This window comes from Cygnus olor, chromosome Z (assembly GCF_009769625.2).
Source record: "Cygnus olor isolate bCygOlo1 chromosome Z, bCygOlo1.pri.v2, whole genome shotgun sequence".
Taxonomy (NCBI): Eukaryota; Metazoa; Chordata; class Aves; order Anseriformes; family Anatidae; genus Cygnus; species Cygnus olor.
The window spans coordinates 51,327,216-51,345,742 of record NC_049198.1 but is presented as its reverse complement, the minus strand read 5'-3'; the positions used below and the strand labels follow the sequence as shown (position 1 = coordinate 51,345,742).

The window sequence follows — 18,527 nt, the reverse complement described above, 5'->3', positions numbered from 1 at the left end:
CTCTACTTCCTAAAATGCAAAAGACTTCGCTTTTCAACTGTCTTACAATAAAAAGTGTAGTTTTTGTTGCTTGTGGGTTTAGCCATTCTTTCATTATGTAATCTCAGTTAAAAGTATTCATTTTAGGCATGCGTTGTATAATTTACTGTAAGTTCTAAAGTAAATTTGTCATTTTGGACTGAGAATGAGGCTGTTTGCTGTTACAGTTCTCCTTGTACTGTAATTCTTTGCTGTCATATGTTACAAATATTTCCACAGTGACATTAATAACACTTGTCTTTTGTCCTCATCCCACATAGGAAAAATCAGTAATGCTATTAGAAATATATTGCTATTTGAGCTGTTTTTTTGTTGTTGTTTTTTTTAATATCGCTTAATGTTCATTCAAACTCAGTAAGAATATTTGGAAAACAATATGTGCCTTTATGATTTGTAACAGTGAGAAACTCCATGAAGCTAATAACGAGTTACAGAAGAAACGAGCTATTATTGAGGATTTGGAACCAAGATGCAATAACAGTTGTGAGTTTACTGATGTGCACTCCATTTCTTTTCTTTGTAAAGCATTTCATGTGTGAGGTCTTTAATTATAATAGCTATAGAAGGTGCAAGGTAAACAAAATGCACATTTTAAATGTCAGTGATAGGTGTTAATTTCTCTGACACTATGGTGACTAAAAAGATTATTCTAATGCTTGAAAAGCAGGAGATTGCATTTTAGAGACCACCATAGTAAGAAATGACAATGGCCATAGAAATACCTAGTCATTATCATACCTATCATTGAACCTCAACTGTTCAGAACTGTCATGTCTCCTACCACCTTAGTTTAGAAGATCCTTGCTGCCATCACCAGGTTATCTTTTACTAACAATATATATTCCTTCAGTATGTTTTCAGGTAACAGAGTAGAACTGTGTTGTAATTTGAGAATATTTTTGGGCAATCGTCAACACAGATGTAGGAATTATGTTGTATAGTTATAGGTCAGATGGTTTCTAGAGCCCAGCATCTAGCTGTTAATGATTGATTTTTAGCATGGTAATACTATTTATTTCTTGAGAAATACTGCAGGAGCCTGATTGTTGGTTTTGAAGCTTACTCATAATAGAACAAGGCAAAAGCTTGCAACCGATGTCAGCTTCTCTGGTTTGTGCCAGAACAATTTCAACCATAAGAGATCCAGGTAGACTAAAATGTAGTTTTACTATTCATTACATAAATTCTGTATCCAAAAGGGATTTTTAGTTAAGTTGAGCTAAAACTGCAGGGTATGCAATAAAGTTCTATGTTTTAGCAAATGTTAGTACACCTGGAAATGAAGGTTAGGGACTTCATAAGCAGCTAATAAACACATGATCCTGACATTTTAGATAAGCCTCAGTGTGAGTGTAAGAACGTTTTTCTGACTCTCAGACTTATTAAAAAAAATAGTCATGTTAAAGCTTCTGTAGTTGTTTTACTGAAATTACAACTTGCTTTTTAAAAACCTAGGTCTGAGTTTTGTCTTGATAAAATAAAAATGCTTGTATTTCTTCCTGTATTCTCATAGTCAGCATAAAAGGTGTGCGAATTATTTCTTCAGATTCTTTTAGCTGTCCTGAGAATGGCCAAAAGGATTTGGTATTTTACAAGAATCACAGAACACTTTGAAAAATTGATTCTTGTATTCTTGGAGACAATCTGCTATTGATTCCTTCACTGATCAGTGAAGACTTTCGGCAGGACTTACTTTGTTGTGTTGAGTAATGATCAAGATGACTTGATCCTGTTTACTAGCTTAGTGTTTTCGAAGAGCTTAGAGAGAAAAGTGTAGGATAAACATGAAAGAACATTTTAAAACAAAGTTGCAAAACAAATGGACTGAGGGTTGCCGACTGTCTAATGCTGTATGAGAACTAGACACCACTGTTATGTGTTATTTGATCCGGAATGATGGAATTGACCTTCTTTGAAGATGTATAGTTTGTGCTTTAAGTGATAGTGGCTCAACATATTTTTGTATCAACACAGGAAAAGCCTGTGTGAAACTGTCCTGCTGATCTGCATTGCTGCTTGAGAAAAAGTGGAAAAAATGAAATTGACTATATTCATGTTACAATTCTGATAAATTATGTCCAGTGTTAAAATTGAGTAGGTCTAAGTAAGAATTGTACCTCTTATGAATCATTCCTCTAACACAGAATAAATAAATTCATTTTTATCTGAGTTGCAATGTGAATGTAATTTGAAATTTGTAATGCATTAAGAAACTAGTTTGCTGAGTCTGTTCAGTAATGGCAATGATTTATGATTCCATTTCTCTTTATTTTTCCATATTTTTAAAAGCAAAATTTGTGCACAAAAAACAATCTCTTGATATTACATGAGTACATGTTTTTTTATGTTTCTGAGCTGTTGAGTAATTAAAACTATGGTATCTGCTATATCACATTCCTTATGTGATAAGAAGTGCGGTATGTTCTACCTGTGCCTTAAGTGTCTGTTTAAACACACAAAAATAAACATAATATAATTGTTATTTCCCAATGTGTGCACCTCCTGACATAAAGCACTCAAAATTGAAGAGTTACAAGAAGCCTTACGGAAAAAAGAGGAGGAAATGAAGCAAATGGAAGAGCGTTACAAAAAGTATTTGGAAAAGGCCAAAAGCGTAAGTATGTGTGTTCCATGTTAATTATCATAGAATCAACGAATGGTTTGAGTTGGAAGGAACCTTAAAGCCCACCCTGTTCCAACCCCACTGTCATGGACAGGGACACCTCCCAACAGACGGGGTTGCCCAAAGCCCTGGCCTTGAGCACCTCCAGGGATGGGGCATCCACAGCTTCTGTGGGCAGCCTGTGCCAGTGCCTCACCACCCTCTGAGGGAAGAATTTTTTCTTAACATTTAATCCAAATCTTCCCTTTTGTTTCTTTTAGAGCCATTACCCCTTGCCATATCACTACAACCCCTGACAAAGAGTCCCTCCCCAGCTTTCCTGTAGGCCCCCTTTAGGCACTGGAAGGCCGCTGTAAGGAGCCTTCTCTTCTCCAGGCTGAACAACCCCAACTCCCTCAGCCTGCCTTCATAGGAGAGGTGCTTCAGCCCTCTGAGCATCCATACTAGGATTGGTAATGGAGAAATTCCTGAAACAGCTGTGCTGCTCTGTTTCAGAATCAGAGAACCACTTATGTAAACCAATTCAAGGGAGGGAAGCTCGATAAACAGAAGTACTCCTTAATTGGCATTTTTGCTGAGGCTTCTGGGGACTTCCAGCACATCTTCCCTGAGTAGTTATGCCTCTTCGTACATGCAAATGTGGCTTAGTGCCACCAAGTGCAGGCACAATTGGACCAACAAACAACAAACCAACAAAAAGCTTGTATCAGCTTTTCTTCTTTTGGTTGAAGAATAAGAGGCAGAGAGGGAAGAGGAAGTTTGGGGTTCTCTGCCTCACTGGATCTATTTGTGTGTGCTTCCGGATGGTGTAGGCTTCTCACAGTGCTCAGTCAGTAATGTCTCCCTTACCAGGAGCAGATAATTTTGATACACCTTTTTATCAATGTAGCTTTTAGCTGCTTCAGATTTCACTGAATTCTGATTGCTCACATAAATTGCTCATCTTTTTTTTTTTTTTTCTTTTATGGGGCTTCTGAGAAGTTCTCTCAGTCGTAGCCCTTAGAGTTTACAGCCAGAGGTAATTACACACGTGGCAGAGTCATTCTCACCAATTTAAATTGGACTTTGCTTTCTTTGTTCATCTTTTGCCCCTGGTTTCCTTCTGTTCATGTCTTGGTTTAGCTAACTGGTTTAGAAACCATTTTAATGTGAACTCTTTTAACAGATGCTTTTTCTACGTAAAGTAGTATTTTTGACTGAACTACTTACACAAGCTGTTCGATTCTCCTACTGATGTTTAGTATTGCTTTTCACCTTTACTACTTAATGTATGCTTCGGGCTAGAAGGTGGCAAATATTTGAATGTGGAATTGAGGGTGTGGGTATACTACCAGCTTTAAAATGGCAATATTGTCGTCTCAACCATAGCCCCATTTCTTCTATACTTTCTATATTTTATTTGAGTTTCTTAAAAGCATACTAGCATTTTCATTCATCTGTTTCGTCTATTCACGATAACATCAAAGTCTCTGCTGTGTCTGGATTGAGTTAAATGGGAATCTGTAAATGGGTTCCTAATCTGTCAGAACTCTAGGCTTCCTTCCTTTATTTCTATGTGGTTTTCTCGGTGACTACTTTGAAGATGTTTCAAAGGCCTTCTGGAAAACTAAACAAATCTTTCTTTTTCTTTTTTTCTGTTTTCTCTTTTGCATCTTATATTCTTAGAGTATTCTGGTGAAAGACAGAATCCTGATTTCCCCCTTCAATAAGATTTGTTTGTATGTACTGTGTTACTTTATAGGGTGCTTTATATAACAGTAACATTAATTTTTCTTCTTAGGTTAGTTTTTTGTGATCTCATCAACTTTCACTTTTTTTTTGTGAAGACAAGTACAATCATTACAGCCTTCCACTATAGAAAGTATATCTAAGTCTAGTGTATGTTTTCTTAGAAACCTAGTATACTTCTGTGAGTCGTCTTCCATGAATACTATTCCGTAAAAACAACTTAGTAAAATTGAAAGCATTGTTTTATTTCAGCATTTATATATCATTCTGAAATGGTTAGGAAGACAAAGGAGAAGTCTCTTCCTATATATCCCCAGCATGTTAAAAACTTGTCTGCCATTTTCTATTACAGAGAGCTTAGGTATCTAAGCATTTTGCTGGATTTGTTCTTAGCTGAGCTCTGTGCTTGATAGCACTCAAATGCTGCCTGCGATGGATGCCACACATGAACATAACTAGGTGTCTGTTCATCGTATTAGTAACATAGTGATCATGCATGTGCCACAGGATGCTTTTTGGCATAAGTTTTCTAGAAATAGCAGCACCTGATACCCCAATGGTACCCCGTGGCACCAGGTGTAGTCTTTCCAGATTGAAGTGGTCCATAAATTGAAGGGGAGGAATTAACAGGGAATGTGTAAGTAAACCTGAGCTTTTGGAGCCTCGTAAAAAGTCTTTGAGAAAACATTTCCACCACTGTGGCCCCAAGGTAGTGTAACCAGAGAAGGGACCTGCAAATGTGAGTCTGGGACAGTGAATTTCTTAAGTTCTACTTTTCCTATTAGTAGTTTTGTTTCATGGTCACATAGAAGAGAACCCAGTTCAGATTCTCCAACATACCATGGCTGATGTTCAGAGGCAGAGCCTCTGTCATGCTGTTCAGCAAGATTGTTTCACGGGAGTCAGCCTCTTAAGACTGCACATCCCTCTACTCCACATCTTGGAGTGTCTTTTCTTACCATTGATATGTTTTAAGTCACTTTTTGTTTTTTAATCAGCTTTGCATGGTTATAATTGTTTGATTTTTTTTTTTCACTTAATTAGATTGCTTTTGCAGTGTTTAATTTAAAACAATCTGTTTTTCTCTTACAGGTCATCCGCACCTTAGACCCTAAGCAAAACCAGGGTGCAGCTCCTGAGATTCAGGCTCTGAAAAATCAGTTGCAAGAACGGGATAGAATGTTTCATTCATTGGAGGTAGTAATCTTCGTGTTGCCTGGTAGATGTGTGTTATTCTTGTGGTTTTTTAAGTATAGACTAATACTTGTTGTACTTTGTTTTTAAATGTATGCTTTTTTTTTTTTATAGAAAGAATACGAAAAAACAAAAAGTCAAAGAGAAATGGAGGAGAAATTTATTGTTAGTGCCTGGTATAATATGGTAAGAAAATCCCAAACTTTCAAACAAACAAACAAAAAAACCCAAAGGGATTAATATTAGTTATTTCAAGGTTGTTCATGGAATTCTTCATTTATTTACATTATTTTTTTGTTTGAAAATCATTTTCCAACACACAAGACACAGAAACAAATGCTTTTTAATCATTTTAAGTTATTGTTATATAAGACTATATATTCCTTTGTTAACCTTGGGGTAAGTGAGAAAGAACATTTTTGTTATTTTTCAAATTTTAAGACCAGAAATGGCATTTTATAGAGGGAAGGAAGCTTCAGATTGCTATCTTGAAATTCTAGTCCTTCAATTATGCTGACTTATAGTGCTCAGATGTACTTTGATTCTGCAACCGTCTCATTGTTTCAAATGAAGGGGCACAAAGCTTACTGCTGCAGTAAGCACTCTGAGAAGCAACCTCTTTAACCTAGGTGTAGGTTTAGCCCCAAGTGAAGGGCAAACACAGGTGTGTGGCCCTCCCATAAAATATTCAGAGTATAAAAAAGCAGCCACACAGCTTTTTCTGGGCATGTGTGCAAGGAGATTTTTCACCTTCAGCAAATGTGTTCAAGACTTCTCTTCGGGAGAGTGTGGCTGCATTGAGTCTGCTGTCCTGATAGAAGGAATCCATGACCCATGTAACATTCATGTTTTCTTCTTCTTCACCATAGAGTTCAAATTCCTCCTCACTGTCTTCCCTGGGCAGGGTCTTTCTTGTAATTAGCCTCTGCTTTTGTACACAACTATACAACCCATCACAGCTTTTTTTTTTATTTTTTCGAACTCTCATTTCCTCCTTGCATTCATTCCTGCTGAAAACATACTTTCTCTGAAGGTGTGATCCTGCCATATGAGCTAGTGTAGAGATGGAAAGAATTTGCTTTCAGAAGAGAAGTACTCTTCTCACTCAGTATGCTAAAGGGATCTGGGGTGACAAGGGGAGGCAATTTTGAAAAGGCTTGTCCAGTCGCTGTGTTTGTGGGGAAGCATTTTGTCAGATGTGGGAAACCGGGGGACATGCTGCTCAACAATGTATTCCAAACTGGACAGTGACTGGGGAAAAAAAAAAAAGAGCACATGGTAAAAGATCTTGAAGGATGTTTTTGCCTTAGCCTTGAAAATGTGATGCTTTGTGTTTGAAATTCAAAACAACCTTGTAAGTGTTGGTGAAGAAGAGGCAGTAAAATGTAAATGAATGAAGTTGTTGAATGTTACATGTTCTACTTTTTTCTAAGAAGTTTCTCTTTTCCATAGGGAATGACCCTGCATAAAAAAGCAGCGGAAGACAGACTAGCTAGCACAGGCTCAGGACAGTCCTTCCTGGCCAGACAAAGGCAAGCCACGAGCACAAGGAGATCGTACCCTGGTCATGTCCAGCCAGCAACTGCAAGGTAGAGAAGCCTTGCCCTTAGAAAGAAAATTGCCCTATGATCAAGGCCACTTCTGTTGCAAGTAACACCGTTCAACAAAAAGCAACCAGCATCCTTTTCTCTTTCTCCCTTGTTACCACCATTATTTTACAGTTCAGGAAAGGGTTTTATTATGGTTTCCTCATTGTTTTGTAATGCCCTTTGTTTGTGTTTTTTGAAGTCCATCTGTCCCTTTTTCTCTCTGCATTTTTCTGAATGTGCCAAAGTTTTGAAAACATCTAGAGGAGTGTTGTACAATAATGGAATCTTTTAAATTTGTATGAAGCCTGGTCCCTTACAAAAAGCCTCATATGGGCTGTGTAACAATGTGAATTTCCTGTCACAGTTGATACATTTGTGCCTATAAGGGTTGTAATGCTTTACAAGACTGCCTTTGTTAAAAGGAATTAAGCTTTTTATTTTTGTGCTAACCAGTTGCTTCAAAAAAAGGCTGAAAACTCATCACAAAAATGCAAAATTAGTATATAATGTTATTGTAAAATATATTTGCAGCTAAAACACTTATCGGCAACAAGAAATATCTTTTTAAAAAAGAAAATCTCCTATGCTCTTATTCTTGGCATTTAGTAGGGAAGCAGGATGATTTTTAAGGCTTTTGTTTGTCTGCTGGTTTTACCTGTTGCTGACAGAACTGAATATTTTCAAATGGTTTGTCCCACTCTTCTAGATCAAGTGTGTGGTTAATATATAGTATAAAAAGATCGAGAAATATTTGGAATGCTTTAATATGCTACTGCATCATCCATTTAAAAAAAAAAAAGCGTTTGTATTAATTTTTTATAATTATGGACTAACAGTAGATAATGGATTGAGGCCTAAATTAACGTTGTTGATGTTAACATGCTTCAGTTGTTGTCCCCTAATAAGCAACTTGCTTTTAATATATTGATTCAGGGTATATTTGTATCAGTTGCCTTACTAATGGTACCAGTGCCTTCAGGTGAGCATGTTGCTGACTGTTGAAAACTGGCTGTAATTTGTTGTACTACCTTCTTAGCATGTAGCTAGTTGATCATATGTCGCTCTCTGTAGCACCTTCATGTTGATCAGTGGGGTGGCAGATGGTCCCTAGTATTAATTTAGGCCCTGGTCCTATAAAATTCTGCTTTTTCCCTGAGCGATTCTATGTTCTGGCTATTGTTTTTGTCAAAGAATTGATGGACACAGAGGACCTGAGTGTAGGTTGAAGGCTTCAGTCTATTTTGTGGTGATTCAGTTTTAAACATTTTTCATTTAGAGACTCTTTGGCCCCCTAAATGCATGTTCAGTCTGGTTTCTACATTTATTCTTTTACTTTATTTTGTTGCCCTTCCCAGTGAAGACATTTCTTCATAAATAGCTTCAGAAAAAAGGCATATTAGCATTTAGTAAGCATCTGAAGACCTGTATTAATTCACAACTTCAGTGGGTCGAACAAAGGATAGTTAAAATGAGTACACCTAGATTAAAGGGTAAGGAATAGGTGGATGGCACTTGCAGGTACTCCTTTATCCTCAAGTACATCATCTGTTTTAATCTAGGCTAAGAATGCTTTCAATGTGTGTCTGAAAAATGTAGTTGTTTTTTTTCCCAGTAATACAAAAACATACGAAGTTCATTAACTTCATATAAGTTTGTCTTTTATGCCCCACATTTGGAAGAAAAACAATTTTCTAAAAATTCTGCTCTTTAATTCATGATGTGAGAAGTCTGGGCTATACTTGCAAGATAAAGTTGAGACAGCAGAAGTATCTTTTTGTGTGGAGAAAAGTTAACAATGGCAGTTAAGCAACAAAGGCAGTTTAGGACAATTTCTGTAGTTCAGTGAGCTGATCCTCGTTTTGCTGTCTCTTACTGAGATACCAAATGCTAACAGATCAAAGAAGTTTTATATATTACGTAGCAAGATGACCACAGTTTTTGTGTGAAGTCTTTTACTGATCTTTTTGTGCAATCCATTCAAGTCATTTGAAGAACTCTTTACTGCATGCCGTGTGTGAACAGGAGCAAGTAACCAGATTTGATGTTCTTGCTTGAGAGTAGAGCGTTATGTGTCACCTAGAGAAAGAATTTAAGAACACTGAAAACTCCATTTTTATTCTAATCTCACTGTCTTTGTCTGTTATCAAACTGCCAAAGCCTACTTGTGAAAGAAAGGAACACCAGGACCTTAATGGGAGGGTTTCTCTCTTAAATTTATTTAATAATTTCATTTACTGTTGCTATTAGTTGCATATCTAAAATCACTTGAATGCAATCTGCAAACTAGAATAAAACTACTTGCTTTAATTATTGTAACATTTATTTTACTATTTTGCCTCCAAAGTTCTGATGACAGACAAATGCCCCTGATGGCTGGGAGATGTACAAATGCTGATTAGAAGCTTTGTCTTTAGGTTTTCTCTGTCGTGGCTTCTCTCCCTCTCCTCTTTTCTGGTTGTTGATTTTTATTTTCTGTTCTGTAGGTTCTCCTCTTTCTGTTTGGACTTTCCATTTTCCCATAAGATAAGACACTGAAGCGTGTATTCAACAGAAGCTCAGAGCTTGTGTTGAATATAAAAATCTAAAAATGTATTGCAGTCTTATACCTATACATCTAAAGAGCATCTGTCTCTGTCCAGTTCCAATAAGTCATTTCTTTTGACTTCTAATGGTAGTCAACAAAATTTAATTCTGCGTTATTTAGCATTTTCCTTTGATTATCTGTTGCATACAGCAATTCTTAATTGTTTAGTGTGGATGGCTCTGAAGAAATCTTGCTTGTTTTGTAGTTTTGGAAGTAGCGTGCTATTAAAAAACAAGGGCTGAGAGTGTGACATGAGGTAATAAGCACCTGTACAGAGCTAGCTGTGAATGCTGTCTATTCTTTGTATCTTCAGTAAAAGAATATAGCAAAAAAGCCCTGTAAAACAGAATTCTCTTAGTACAATACATACTTCAAAGAAACTTCTAGGAAGACTTTTTTGGAGGCAACAAAGACTATTGACATCAAAACTGTAGTGACAATTGTTAAATTATAGGCTGTCTTGATACACTACAGAAAAAAAAAAATCCTGCAGACTGGTCTTAAAGGAAAAAAAAAAAAAATCTCTTCAGGGCAGTGATAAAACAGCTAAAAAGTTCATGAGAATACGTTCCTAAGTACTGTGCTGAGGATATGCCCAGAATAGTCCTTCTGGGAGATTTAAATTAAATGCCAACAACATGTAACAGTTAAATGCTGTTGTTTAGAGCTGAAACCTAGTTTCTGGTCTTACAGGATGTGTGTGCAGTCCAGTTTAAGTATTTCCATGTTAAGTTGTTAGCATGTGTGATCAGACATTACAGAAAAGAGCATTCATGTTCCCCACTTTCCTTACAGCAACATTTAACCACTTGGATCCTAACATACATTTTCCAAATGTTGTAATCTAATTTAAGGGTTATGTGTCCCATCCACAGTGCAGAGGAAAACAAACTGTAGCACACAGCTGTATATATTGTAAAATGAAGTACATACACATTGGCTACAAGGTGTTTTTCATTATCTCTTTGGAAATGACCAAATGGTAATCCTGTGCTGTTCTGATGATGTCCCTTGAGGTGGTAGTATTAACTCTTAAAGTTCTTTGTGGCCTTCTATTCATGTAGACAGCACTGTCAATTTTATATTCAATGTGTATGAAAGAATTAATATTGACCAATCCTGTTGCTGCTTTATGATCATCTTGATAGTAAGTGGTATGTGCAAGCTGTCAAGAAAATTTAAGGGGATTTGTAGATTTTAAAGCCCTTGGTATTTTGACTTATGCACGTAGCCTTTGTTTTCTCAGTTCTCTAGTGTATGAGGCTGTCCATAGCTTCCTGGATGAGCTGTAGTGGGTTTGATTATATTGATATGTTGACGTTTTCTGTTGATATGATAATTGGAAAATATCTTAACTTCAGAACTTGATTTTCTTCTAGTTAGTGATTGGAGGAAGACCGTCTTGAATGTGGCTAGTTTTTCTATTTCTTACAAAACAAAACAGTTCCTGAATTTTATTCATTTTGTAGTTTTTTTTTTTTCCCCTGGACATTCTGACATTTTGCAAGGATTGATGAGGGAGCTATTTTTGCACTCTAAGTCAGATATGTAATACTGACTTCTTGTGGTTTTTTGCACGTGTTTTAGGTAGAACATGGACTCTGTTTTTTGCAGTAATACTAAGTTGATAAGCTTTGACATCTCCAAACCAAGTTTAGCAAATTTTGGAGGCATTTTCTCACCAGTATTGTGCAAATAAATAGCTAAAAGAGGCGTCCTTTAGAAGAAATAGTTTCAAGCGATGTTTTTTCCACTTGGAGAAAGTAGTTGTATTTCAGGTGTCACCTGCAGAATAGATTGAAAGCTGGATTATGACTGAAATATGATCTCAGGTGATATGCTCAGAAGGAAACCTCATCAGAAGCCCTTCCTTAGAACAGCTGTATTAGCTGACGCTGGCAGTATGATACACGTAGTGTTCTGTTAAAATGAAATGGTGAATCATAAACGTAAGAATTTAAATGTGAAGATTGGGTAAGCCTGGAATTTGATGAATGAGCTCTTGAACCACACAAGCTGCACACAGCCCAGGCATGTCCTTTCTCAAATCTGAGCAGTCCAGCTCTCCTCTGCATTGGCAAGGCTTTCCTACTTTGTGCCTTTCATCAGGAGAGAGAAGTGGACTCTTACATTATTGTATATGCTGATAGAGGAGCCAGGAGTGGCAAGGAATGAGTCTCATTTGCACTCAGAACATCTTTACAAACCAGATCCTGTTCTCTGGGGTCAGGCAAAGGCAGCTGTCAAGTTCTGTGTCAAATTCTAGCCACATCTCAAGTTAGTCACTTCCAAGGAATCCAGAAAGCTTCCTGACATCACTGATTCTGTAGCTTTCCTCCTGTGATGCTTCTTCCCTCTGGAAGACCAAAAAAGGAGCAGAAGCCTGTCAGTAGTTTGCAGAATGTAAGTAAAAATAAGGGTTGATTTCTTCAGTTTGAAGGTTGAGAAGACGGATAAAAGCAACCATTAAGTACAAAAATCTGAAGAGCAGTGTGTCTTTCACTGTTCTGCCTTTTGGTGGTAGTTTAAAAGTAGTAAAATGAAATCTGAGCCTTTGGAGCTGTTTTTCTAATTAACTTTGAATTGTAGTTGATAAAATATTGGAGGCTTTTCCGATGTCAGTAAAACAGGAACTGTCACTATGAGCATCCTCAGACTTCTTTAATCTTCTACAGCAAATCCCTGGAGATTTTGTCTCTGTTGACAATCTCACTGCAGTATTTGGAGATGCTGAGGATTTCCCTAGTCCTGTTCTCTCTTTTTGCTTGATTTTTATTTTAGTGGATTCACTGAAATACTGGGATACAAAGATCATTTTTTAAATATATCATCAGCTTACTGAATTGATACCTAGATCAGCTAATGAATGTAGATTGAAAATGGATGAATGTAGATAGAGAAGTCCTAGAAAACTTGACAAATCATACAGTCCTACAGGACATTGTACCAACACGTGGCACTGTAGCCAAGGCGGCTTCCCAAAAAAATTGCTCTGGTGTCATAAAATACTTGCAATATTATAACACAGTTGCAATAAAACCATCAGGTTATTTTTTATTGTCATTATTTGAATGAAACATTCCTTATGTAGTACAAATTTTATAAAGCAGAGACTTTAGTTCTCAGTCACCAAAGGTTGCTAACCAGGAGAATAAACCTGTTTCTTGAGGGTGTCAGTGGTTTTGAGGGATTTTTAGGTTTGTATTTAGCAGTATCAGTAAAATATTGAAATAGTAATAAACGTGACATTAAAAGGCCATGCTTCTTATAATTTATAATCCACTTTGTATTCTGTGATTGTAAGAATTACAAAAATTTGAAGTGGTGTTAACACAGTTCTGAAAAGATGCTATGTCAATAGGTTCTTTTAGGCCTAAAATCTAAAGGAAATGCCATGAAGAAAGAAAGAATAGATGCAGGAAAGAAAACAAACGTTAGCAGTAGAAGCCATTAAGTAATTTTAGAAACTCTGCAGGAAGAGAAATCTGGAGACAGTTAACTTAAAGGAGAAACTTGGCAGAAATATTTGGTATGAGTGTAGTGTTAGACTTTAAAGTAAGGATAGTACTAAGTAAGTACTACCCATACTTTCAGGTAAGTACTATCCTTATTTGCAAGTAAAGATGCATTGCCCTGATGACTTTGGTGGTTCTGTTACAAAATACTAGTTATAGACAGTGGATAGCTACAGAAAGCCTTGTCTTTATTAGGACTGAACATACACTGAATATAAAAGTAGTTCCTTAGAAAGAACATGGGGTCGGGTCGGGTTGTTTGGTGTTTTTTTTTTTTTGCATCAGGTTTGGCTTGTGTGAGCACTGTTCTGAAGTAAGTGTGTTGATAGGTGCCTCCAGAGCTGGCCAGGTGAGTGAGAAGGAGAGGTTCCCATCCCTTCTGAGGCTGTGACGTGCAGGAGTCGTCTGTCATGTCTGCGTGTGGGAAAAACACAGGATGACAGAGAGAAGTTAAGGAGGTTTTAAGTCACTAATTAACCACTTACAATGAAGTGGAGCTAATGAGATCTGGTGCTGAATATTGAAGGGAGATGTCTCACCAAGAAATAATCCCGCAGGCTGACAGCAAGCCATCAGTTACATATAGCTGAAATATTTTATACTGGTAAGAAAAGGAGAAGTCACTCCTCTACAGGCAGGTCATGCTGAATAAACTGTCTCATTCTGAAGGTGCCACAGGAATAATGACAGGTTATGCTGAGTGAATTTACGCTCACATTTCTGTCATCTTCTGGAGAGCTGCTGCAACAGGTAGCTTCTGAAAGTATTGATTCATTTTGAGAAGTTCCCCAAGAGAAGGAAATTAACAGACAGTTATTTTAGAACAAGATAAGAATTTCAGGTTTGAAAAGGGCACTCTCAGATGAACCGAGGTATTTGTACGTCCTCAAAAGAGAAGAGAATACACTGTCCAGAATTTACAAGTCCTCTTTAAAAGTACTAATGTCCCGAAGAGAAACCTGTAATGTCACTTCTGTTTATGTGCATCAGGTCACTCAGAGCATTACAAAACAGTAAGTCTGAACTGTGTAATAGCCAGGTGAGATTAAAGGAGTAGCCTGTATTCATTTATGCATAATAGAATAGGTAAATTCTTATGTAGCTTGAACTTTTATTTTTTATTGACTAACTACAGTAATCTTCATATAATTAATCCTGAACTCTGTAACTTTCTGCATCCAGGCAGTGCAAAGCAAGCATAACAGCACATCTCAAACAGACAGTAATTACTCCACATACACTCCCAAGGTCTGCTTTGAATGTGTTCTTTTTAAGCATTTTCTGTTTTTATTCCATTTGATTTATGTATGTATCTTTCTGTTTGTTTTTCAACTGTTAGTTGATCAGTATTCTGAAAAGGAAAAAAGAGGGACATACAAGCTGCAGGACTTGCAGCAGAAAGACCTTTTTTCGCTCTAAGACCTTGAGTTTAGTTATGAGTATTTTTCCTTGGGTATGTAACCTGGGTTTTCCTGTCACAGGAACTGTTCTTAGAACTGTGCTTGACTAGTGCAATACTAGGGAGTTGGAAATGAGGAGAGAAACAGTTTGCACAGTGTGATTTCAGTTGGGTGAAGCTACTTTACTCTTTGCGTCATCACAGTGAGGGCAAGTGAAAGTGAGAATGAGCAGTTAGTGCTCTGCCGTGCTGTGTAAGGATATTTGTGCTGCTTGGCGAACCTGAAAGCACCGTAGCTGTGTTAGTAAAGCATTCCACCTGTCAGTCCACTGGCCACAAGGGAGAGTGTATCAGCAAGGATGGAGCAGTATGCAGCCTATCCAGTTGTCCTCCAGACTTAGATTCACTTACGCAGTATTGTGATGTGGTCTTAGGGCTCCTACTTGGTGTGTTTTAACAAGAATATGTGTAATTTCCTTGTGATTAAAACCTGCATGCAACGAATGAGTAGCGCTTGCCAGTGTAGTATGACAGTGATGTCGTTTTAGTGTCATGCACAGATTGATCTTTGATGAAATATAAATGCTTGAAGTTTATTTGCGGTGCTCAGAGCTTGAAGTCTCAGGCAGTGTCGTTTTGACCCTGATGATTGTCTTTTAGTTTATAACCATGCACAGTATTGGACAGGCACCTTTGACTTTATATTGAGTTTGATTTTTATTTTTTTTCCACTGGTTGTCCTCACAGACAGCAGGAATGCCAGAGATTTTCATAGCTGTGTAAACTTAGTTTCCATAGCTATGTTAGCAGAGAATGGTGGCCTGCAGGACTTCACTCAGAAGTGTTTAAATTTGTCCGAACTGTGTCTAAATTTTGATATTGTTTGAAGCTATTTTGTTGCTGTTCCCAATTTTCGGCATACAATCTTCCTGTTAGTTTGAAGAGCTGCTCTGGCAAAGATGTTTTTCCCATGAATTTGCACAACTCTAAGTAGAAACGGCCTTACTGAACTGCTTTGAAAATACTTGTTCTGTTCTCTGTTTTTTAAATGGTGATGTTATCTGCTTTTTAACTTTCTCTTTATTCTTTTATTTGCAGTGATGTGGTTGCATGACCTGCAGCATTGTTATAACAGGGACTGTTCAGTGCATGACTTGCTTTTCTGTCCAGACTGCATAACCAAAACTTAACCAGTTCTACACTTAAGACTCATGGGCATCTGATTTCAAAGGGAGATCTACTTGCAGAGAAGCCTACCATCTTGGGAAGTGGCTTTCCCACTTCCTGCTTCCATTTACTATTTCTCTTCACAATAAGTCTCCTATGAGGCTAAAAGAGAGGAAATCCAGTATTCAGAGCTCTACAGGAGGCGTTCTGCAAACTGACAGAGCACTGTCAGCTCTCCATTTTACTTCTGTCTGTCCACTCCATTTAATTCTGATTAACAGCATTAACACACAGACCTCCTGCAACATTTTCATATACTGAACTATAAAAAACCTAGTCTTAATGAGTTCCTAAAAATGCCTTTTGGTTACTGTTAAAGTTTTAAAGCACCTGCACCCTTAAAGGATATACTTTGAATCTTTAAATAATTAAAAGTAAAGCCAAGGAGGTGTTTTACCAGGAGAAATGACTCATGAATTGCTGCTTGGCCAGCCCATCTTCCTTAGAAAACCAGGCAAGGTTCATCAGATAATCTCTGAGACAGGCAAACTACTGTGCAGTCCTTTGCTCACAGACACTGCCTGCTTCCTTACTATGTATATATGCAGTAGTTTGTGGCTGTTGTATTTTTCTCTCTACGTTTTAGCTGTGTTGTCTGTTTCTTTCAGAAACATTTTTTTTCCAATCTGTGTACAATTGTTAAACAATCTGAGGAAAGAACGTGAATGGAGATAAGTATGAAAGCTGTCTACACCTTCAGTATTATGCAGATTGTCCTTGCCAGTTTATAATTTGGGTTGTTTATATTTTACCTGTACTATTTCTTTTCTCATTATTGCAGTCTTAGCTATTTCATTTCCAATTGCACTAGCTTGGCTGTTTCTTTGTATTATGAAGTTTAGCTATAAGATTTGCAATATTTAGACAGTATAACTCGAAATGCTTTGTGCTGCCTATATTAATTTAAAGAGCTGCTTATTTAATATTCTTAAAAATCTGCACATTTGTACTACTGTATCTTTGTTTTGTATTGGACATCCAGTACTGGCAAGATCCAGAAGGCAAGGGGGTACTGTCGTGGTCTAAGTTAAGACGTTCGTTGTACAGGGGTTGGTATGTGAGAGGTGGGAAAAGAGGGCTGCCCAGCCACAGGCCGCGCCGCAAACACCCAACGGAACCTGGAAGCAGAGTACCCCGAGCCGCGCGGTTTAAGCCCAGTTCTAGGGAAACCCCGTTCTCGCTCGCCTGGATCCTAATCCTGCAAAAACAGCTGCACGCACGCTCTCCAGGAGCAGCACTCGTCTCGGGGCAGCGGCGCTGGGGAGCGGCACCCCTGGGCCCCGCAGCACTTGGGCACAGGGCGCCCAGTCCTGCTGCTTGCAGCTGTGGGCGCGGCCATGTCCGTGTGTCTGCGCGTGCCTGGGGCCCTCGGGGTGCATGGTGCCCTCGGTGCCCCTACCTCAGCGCGTTGTGCCAAACCGAGCTGCTCGGAGAGAGGCAGAGCGAGACCCACCGCTCTGTGCAGCGGGTGGGTGCCCCCGCACGAGGGGACGGGACGGCGGGTTCCCGGGGCTGGGCTACCCGTGCCGGCGGTGCTGCTCTGCCTGACAGCGCCTGGCGGGTGAGGACGTGTCCTCCTGGCCCGGCAGCGCCTGTGGCAGCGCAGCCCGAGGTGGGCTGCAGGAGGGGTCCGGGCAGCGGCGCTCCTGTCGGGCCGAGTCCAGCAGAGCTGAGAGGTTTGCGTCTTTCCAGGTCCCAGCCATCAATCCCTTTTGTTCTGTGTCAGGGCAAGCTTTATTAGAAAAACCCCTTACTTTCCGTTGTGTGTCCCAGGCATAGTTCGTCTCCCATTTGCTAGTGCCGCTTCTGTCGGGAGCGCGCCCTTCTCCAGGCCACGCTGGGTGCGGGACCGCCGAGGGCAGCGGTTCCGCGCGGGGTGTGAGGGGATAGCTGCTTTTGTCACACCTGCCTGCAAGGGTGCCCCGAGCCGAAGCTTTGCTGTACCTCATTTATCCAAGTGGTTTGTGCAGTTTAGAAACTATGTATCGGTTGTTCTTGAGCCTAAGACATTTATATGTAACTGTGTTTAGCTTGACAAAACTTGAGTTCACTAATGCAACAGAGAAACTTAAGGTAGCTTTCAGCAAACGAGCTGGCTACTTTAATTAGATTAGCGTAGCATCTCTGTCACGAGGTGCTTGCGAGCTCACAATGCAGAGGTGATCTCCAGCATGTCTCTGATATACTAACTTCATTTATGCTGCATAGAAAACTCTTTTACTTTCTTAATAGCAGCTTGTTTGACAGTCCAAAATTAAGTGTTGACCAATTATCAAAGTAACTGTTTGTGAAATTGACAGTGATATATTTTCTGTAAGAGAATGGATTCCTAGAGTGTCAAAACATTAATTTCCCATTTCGGTTCATCTATGAAATGTGTAACTACCAGATTGTCATGGTAGCAGTATTAATATACATATCTGTATATAGACAAAAAATACCCAGTGATGACCATTAGAATCAAAAGGTTTAATATTTTTTCCCAGTCAAATACACTAATGCTTCCAAGGTTACAGAAGAGTGTACAGTTGTTAAACAAGTTGTAAATAAAGGCTTATATAAAACACAAGTGCTTGCTTTGCCTTTGTTCGGTGCTCGGTTTTAAACTGAAGCCAACGCACAGTTGGCA

General features: G+C 38.5%; 1 protein-coding gene across 4 annotated transcripts in view; it reads left to right on the top strand.

Moving 5' to 3' along the window:
• HOOK3 (hook microtubule tethering protein 3) overlaps nt 1-18,463 on the top strand; it is an 88,597-nt gene extending 70,134 nt beyond the window's left edge. For 2 of the 4 annotated variants that reach the window (XM_040542137.1, XM_040542136.1), the window contains 6 exons: nt 440-522; nt 2,553-2,653; nt 5,483-5,587; nt 5,699-5,770; nt 7,037-7,173; nt 15,770-18,463. In XM_040542137.1, coding sequence (XP_040398071.1) covers nt 440-522; nt 2,553-2,653; nt 5,483-5,587; nt 5,699-5,770; nt 7,037-7,173; nt 15,770-15,785 — 514 coding nt within the window. In that variant the 3' untranslated portion in view covers nt 15,786-18,463. Of the gene's footprint in view, nt 1-439; nt 523-2,552; nt 2,654-5,482; nt 5,588-5,698; nt 5,771-7,036; nt 10,264-13,118 lie in introns of those variants that run through there. The other 2 variants (XM_040542138.1, XM_040542139.1) reach the window with 2 other exon arrangements.
• The last annotated feature ends 64 nt before the right edge of the window (nt 18,464-18,527 follow it).